At 39.2% G+C, this 6,996-nt stretch overlaps 1 protein-coding gene across 1 annotated transcript in view; it reads right to left on the bottom strand.

Moving 5' to 3' along the window:
• Positions 1 to 5,938: 5,938 nt before the first annotated feature.
• Positions 5,939 to 6,996, bottom strand: part of dok6 (docking protein 6) — a 422,100-nt gene continuing 421,042 nt past the window's right edge. The window contains exon 8 of the mRNA XM_078540045.1: positions 5,939 to 6,255. Coding sequence (XP_078396171.1) covers positions 6,116 to 6,255 — 140 coding nt within the window. The 3' untranslated portion in view covers positions 5,939 to 6,115. The remainder of the gene's footprint in view (positions 6,256 to 6,996) is intronic.

Raw genomic sequence — 6,996 nt, 5'->3', positions numbered from 1 at the left:
ACATTTGCATTTTTAGATAAGTTGAGGGTTTGAATATCAAAGGGGAGTCAGAGGTAACAATAAACATTTTGCATCTTGCAGGAGGTCCATAGGTAAACAGTAGTAGCGTATTATATTTTATTGACCGAAAAGCAAGGGCAAGATGGAAACATGAAAGATCTTATATTTGGAAGGGCTTGGGTTTCAAAGAGGCGAGAGAACAATGGAACAGAGATGAAAGAGAAAAAAGGTATATCAGAGTTGCTGTGGAGAGCGTTGAGCTCGAGAAGGTGGAGCTAGCTGGAACTGTTTGAGATGTTGAGGAGGGGATGCAGTTTGAATCGCCCATCCAGTCAAGCCAGAAAAGTCTTGGGCTGCAGCAAGCAGTTTTATTCGGAAGCGGATTCCACTGCAGAGTGGAAGAGGGTAAAGGTCATGTGGTACACCTTTATTGAAGCTACAGCAGTTTGCCTGTGTAATATTACTGGATTTCATAGTAGACATCTATAAGAGAGTGCTGCCTGGAAGGTGTTTATTTGTGGATTTGACCAATAGAGGGTTTTGGAGGAATGTTTTGTAAGACCAACCTTAATTGTGTAACTGTAATCTTGTGTGCTTAAATTTTCTTTTATTTTTGTTAATAAAACTTTTACTCTTAATTTTTAAAATCCCAGACATGTTATTGGACCTCTTACTGTTGAGATCAGTACGTTTTCTTCTCATTTTCAGAACACAACAAGAAAAGGTTATGGCCCGTAAGGCAAGTTTCCCCCAGGGGTTTGGTTCGTGTAGCAATTGACACCGGCTGTGATCATAACACCAGAATAAAGCATCAAGTTAGTGATACATTGTGTTACTAATTTGCAAATTGGTCAACATATTCAGGGGGTTAAGAGAGATGCTGAAAGTTGCAAATCTCTAGAACCAGCTGGTCAAATTAAGCCATTTGCTTTGCACAAACAGCATCTTGTCCTAACCATCTTTAGTATTTTTAGGAACTTGCTGGATTTTCATATGAAATGGCTATTAAACTAGTCACAGGGAGTTATGCCTGGTAATTAAGAGTGTCAGTACCTTTTTAACAATGTAATAATTGTTAATTCAATGTCAATTAACATCTGTGGCCCTAAATGGGAACAACTGATTCAACATGTAGTCACTGTTGGTTAAGATTTTAATCATGTTAAATTTAAAATGTTTCTATTTTTTCTTACTTTTCCTTCTGTCTCTTTTCTCTCAGTTAATCTGATTTTCGTTCTCTTCTCTTTATTTCTCTTTCACCCATGTTCTCAGTTCTTCCATAGTTTCTTTCTTAATCCTTTAATCTCATTGGTTAAGTCCCACTATTCACGAAGATCCCAGGTGCCCCGTTGCTCCCGCCAGGCCGTTATCAACTTGCACTTCCACTAAGTTACAGTATGAACATTTTCAAGTTGAAGGATGCAGATAAAGGTCTGACTAATAATATCCAACTCACTATGTCTCATTTCCTGGATTTATAGAAACCTCTCTACCACTAGTAGCTGTAGTTCTCTTATTTTCAGTCATGCTTATGATAGCACCTACATAGATCAGGTTGTTAAGATTTCTGTTTCTGACCTTTAAGTCTTCTTAAAAGCCTTCAAGAGCTATCTTCATAAACATCCAAGAAATATATAAACAGATAGGGATTAGGGCCTATCGGTTGATTTTCTCAATCCTAATCTCTGCTACGAGTACAGAGTTCTTACTGTTGCATTTTATTTGTCACAGAGATTCTTAAGGAGTCTTATGGTGTGTTGAAGAAGTCAATAAGTTTCATTTCCTCATAGCATTTCATATTGACTTCTAGTAGTAGCTTGTCAGCATATGGAACAGAAGTATTAGAATTAGAAATGTGTCGGTCCTGACTATCTTCTAGAAACTTGGTACAAGCATCCACTTCTTCCCTTCATCTGGCTATTCCAATTTACTATATCTTCTTGCAGATCTTGAGAAATATTCTAATCGGTTAAATTTCCTCCCCTATTTTTTTCATTTCACTTGGGGTATCAGACACCTGGGGCTCTACAAATCTGACTACAGCTGTAATATTTGCTTCAATTGGTGCAGGATCCATCTCTACTGTGCAGCCTAATGATGTTGCCAGGACAGGAGGACACTGGAGTCAGTGCCCTGTATAGGCTCTTACAGCATTCACCTTATTCATCTTTAATGGCTTCACTCTCAGTAAAGTCAAAAACCCCTTTTTTTCCCTATTAATATCTCCTGTGAATTCTTTTATGATTTGAAAAAAAATCTTGTGATCATTTTGTTTCCCTCTAGTTTCCATTTTCCTATATTATTTCCTCAATTCCTTTTCCTTGTCATTCCTTATTGACTTTTGAGCTACCTTGTCTGATTTCTTCCCCCTTCCTCACTTGGAGCTTCTTTTGTTCTTTCAATTGAGATGTTAAATCAAGGCTCTATCTAGGTGGATGCAAATGATCCCATACCAATAACTGAAGAAGAGCAAGAAATTCTCAGTGTCCTGGCCAACATCGCCATCAAAAAGAAAATGCTCATTTATTTATTTGGTGTTTATGGGGGCCTTGCTGTGCATAAGGTGGTTGCTGCATATACCTGTATAACAACGCTTTACAAGTATTCCATTGGTTATAAAATTCTTGGGGATGTCCTGAGAATGTTAAGTGCTACATAAATGAAAGCTTTTTTACTCTGGTAAAATTTAACACCTTCTCTATGCTCTAATCTACCTTCCTCTCGTTTCTTCACTTTCCTCAGTGGCTTTGAAAAAAGCTTTTTCTCACTTCAGTTTATGGTTCATTTAGTTCCTGTTTTTCAGATATTCCTGTCTTAGGACTGGATTCCCCTTTTTTGTTTAGTTGCTACCTGGCTAGCATTAGTTGGCGGTCAATGCCTCAATTTTCTCCAAGAAGGCTCTCAAAATTCCTGGTGCTGCTCTTCCCGTCTGACCATGATAAAATCCATTTGGTTCCTTGACTGTCCATCCAGGATTACGTAGGAGCGTTTATTGTTACTGTTGCTCCTAAACAGGATATTTGTTATCATGAGGCTGGTGTCAAAGCAGAACTCAATCACACTCTCTTGGTTCCTCGCTCTAGTTCATGATTGTCCTTTGTATTGAGTTTTCCTGTGACACCCCAGGATATCCAGTTTCGGTGTAACCTTAAGCTAGTTTGGTTAAAAGTGCTTTAGCATTTCAATATTCTGTGATCAATGTTGGGACACAGGCATGTCTGATGGTAACCCTTGGTACCTGACAGTAAAAATCCTCTCATGAACTGTACTGGAACCTATCTGAGATTTTGCTGTTTGTTTTCTCATACTTGCTACACTGTGCTTGTGTTTCTCATCCGGTCCAGAATATACTATCTCAGGTTATTAATTCCTGATAATAAATGTGTATATTCAGTCCACCTTACTTTTGCCAATCCAAGCAACTCTATTTGGTAGCTTTTATTTTCATTTTCATCATGCTCCATAGAGCCATCGAAAAGTTACAGTGCAGAAAGAGGCCATTCAGCCCATTGTGTCTGCACTGGCCAAAAAAGAGAAAAAAGAATCTAGCCGCTCATTTTAATCCCACTCGGGTTACTAATTTTGACAACAGCATCCTTACATTTTGGTATCCTATTTTGTTGGTCCTGGCTAGAGAGAACCCCAATTTATTTCAGTTGCTTGGATGTACCCACAGTGGGGCTCTTGGTAATTTCTCTTGCTTGCAGCCCAGGGTCCCCTCTTCCTTTCTCCGACACATGTTGATGGCCCAGATGTCACATTATGGTGCGTTTTCCTCTCTAGTAGAATGCTCACCCCAAATGCTTAAGTAAAATACTGGTACTGTTGCCTGAATCTTTGTAACTTCAATTCATCTGGCAACTCATGATCCCTCCACATATCAAAAACCTTTACAATGTCTGCTTGTCCTCCCCTAACCAACAGTTTTTAACTCCGCCTGATTACACAGACCGTGGTTTTTCGAAGCAGGTAAGATGTGTTGTAATTCATTTTACCAGACAGCCAGGCCCCTTAAACATCTATATAAAAGCAAAATACTGCGGATGCTGGAAATCTGAAATAAAAACAGAAAATGCTGGAAAAACTCAGCAGGACTGACAGCATCTGTGGAAAGAGAAACACAGTTAGTGTTTCGAATCCGCACGACTCTTCTTCAGAGCTCTGAAGTAGAGTCATACGGACTCGAAACGTTAACCCTGTTTTTCCCTCTTCTGTTAACAACTCCACAGCACAGCATGCGAGGACTGACTCTGAGAAGGAGATTTTACCCAATAACATTTTTTGTCACTGCGTATTCAGAGTAAAAAGCATTATTCTAAATATATTAATTGCCAAACAGACAGGGAAACAGTGATGTGGGTACCATCCACATGCTGAGGATAAGATTGCCAGTTGGGCAAGTTGTATTGTGGGATGCCATGGTTACAGTTCAGTGATTGGGAAGATTATTTTAGTTTGAAAAGAGAAAATTCCTTCAGGCAACATCTTGCTTCACAGTTTGATTGTCTTATATCAACTTTCCCAGTTTAATTAATATTTAATCTTTTGTTGTGTGGCATTTGAGATCAAAGTATGGAGGCTTGCATCTTTCAGGCTGGCCCAGAAATCCTGAAGCCTGATTCTATTTGACTAACTTGGGGTGCAGCAGCGCGTATTCCTTTAAACATAAATCAACATGCATATGCAGCGGGATATGTTAGGATTATGGATGTTCAATCACTGTTGGCTTTAGTGATAAACATACACAAAACACTGCAGAAGCTGGAAATGCTCAGCAGGACAAGCAGCATCCGTGGAAAGAGAAACAGCCAGGTTGACATTTTAGGTGCAGATCCTTTATCAGAACTAATATGGCTGCAGATGCTGTTTGAGTTATCAAGTATTTCCAGAATTTTCTGCTCATGTTTTAGTAATGGCAAGCTGTAATTCACTACTTCCTGACACTACAGTTTCAACTCCAGCTTCCTGAGATCTCAAATTTTAAGTCTTAAGGAGCTTAAAGTTGGAGCCACCCAAAATCCATCTAATGGGCACCGAGCTTGTTGTGTGATAATCAGCTGCCACTGAAAGTTCAACATCACTTAATATGGCCCTCCTGCAGGGAAATGCCTGGTTAAACAATGCACTATTTTCAGGTTGCAAGCAATTTTTCAACAAATTAGTTAGCGCTTTACGGGTCCAACTGGGGAAAAGGTGCAGTTATGCAACATCAGGTGCATACTTTGAGTGTTTCCTTTAAGAGGTACCTGGCTACTGACCTGTGTTTGCAGAGAATTGAGCAGAAGTTGTCCAATACACTTCCAGAGACAGTTTCTGCTTTGTTTTCTTTATACTGTACTTTCAATTGTCATTTAGTGATTTAGCAACTCATTCATGTCTCTTGTTTCTCATGCTGGACAGCCAAGTAATCAAGCAGAAAACCACCTTGATGGTCTACTTACAAAAATCGACTACATGGAAACCCCGCGCTGCTCTCCCTTGACCCAGGCACTGAAAACACTTTGCCAACGTGAAACATTTGAGCCCTTATTCTACAGAGAACATTCAACCTGATAAACAAATAAGATGGCCTCAAATAAACCTGCAACCTGATTACAGATGAAATAAAAAAAAAACCAGGGTATTTCTTTCTTACAAAAATGATTGGATAAAATGTGTGCAATTGCCTGACTGAATCTGAAAGTAACCACCTGAATTAGTAATAGTAACAGAACCACTGTGTAACAGACAGGTGTGGCAGATACAGACAATTTGACTCAACCACTTCTAGACTTATTCAAACAAGCGTGCTTCACACACACAAGCTTTGTTTTACAGCAGTAGGATTTTAAAAAATACTCTACATTACATTTTTTTTACATCAAATACCACTTCCCGAGGAGGTACGTAAGTATTAGCAGGTGGGAGCCAATTAATATAAAAAAATGATTTCTTTTTTAAGCCTATGAATATTCAGTTTATCCCCTGAATGCTTCAAGTACAGTAACAGCCACACGAGTCTTGTTTTGTTTCACCTGTATTGAGTCCTCGACCCTCTCACTGTTATATATTCAGACTTCTCTTAGTACAAGTGTGGTCCGACTCACAGTGACTCTTCCCATTGTTCTGACACACATCACTGGGCCAGCCCAGAGCTGTAGCTTGATCCGTAGCCACTAGATGAAGATAATAAGTATTGGTGCTCGTGACTCTGTTCCGAGATGTAGCTAGGGAAGGTCTGTGCCCGAGGAACCTTTGTCAAGTTTAACTCATTTCCTGTCAGGGGAAAGAAAAGGTTATGTTACAAGAATTGATGAAACTCTCATGAGGAGTCAACTCCTCTGTTATAATCTTAACATTAATTAAAGCACAGACAGAGCAGTTTCATATTTCCTCTCAAATTTCTCCAAATTTGCAGCCTCATCTGAATTAAATGGCCTCATTCTGTGCTCTATATTCTTTGGTTTATCTATAGAGAGAGAGCAGTAGGATTAGATTAACAAAGAGGCAACATGGAGGCAACAGGCTGAATGACCTAATTCTGTGCTGCAAAGGTCTAAAGTTTGATGATTTTCAAATGGTGCAGGGGTTTCTAGCAACCTATAGTTTCTCCAAATAAAACCTTTATTAATCATCATCCAACCTGATCTACTTTATTGCTAATGATTCTGTTTTGCATTCTCAAACTTCCTTTAAATCAAATCTCAGTGCAGGGTCTGAATGAATAAATCCAGGTTTGCTTCACTAGGATAATGAGAAGATCGGGTGTAAAATTCAATTTTACTGGGTGTACAAAATGGACAGTAGTGGAGCCGTCGTCCAATCTAAATTCTGGCCGATTTCCTTTCCCATCGACTTCTGTTACCATCCATTTTACATCCTGGCTGAAGGTGAACTTCAATTGCATTGTTTCTTTCAATATTTCAACCACAAAGGGCAGAGCTTTCAACTTTGATGAGGGTGTACAATGGACACTAGTAGTTTGGCAGCCCCTTGTAGACCTGACTGACTTTTGTT

This window comes from Cetorhinus maximus, chromosome 4 (assembly GCF_964194155.1).
Source record: "Cetorhinus maximus chromosome 4, sCetMax3.hap1.1, whole genome shotgun sequence".
NCBI lineage: Eukaryota > Metazoa > Chordata > Chondrichthyes > Lamniformes > Cetorhinidae > Cetorhinus > Cetorhinus maximus.
This window is presented reverse-complemented; position numbering and strand designations above follow the sequence as displayed.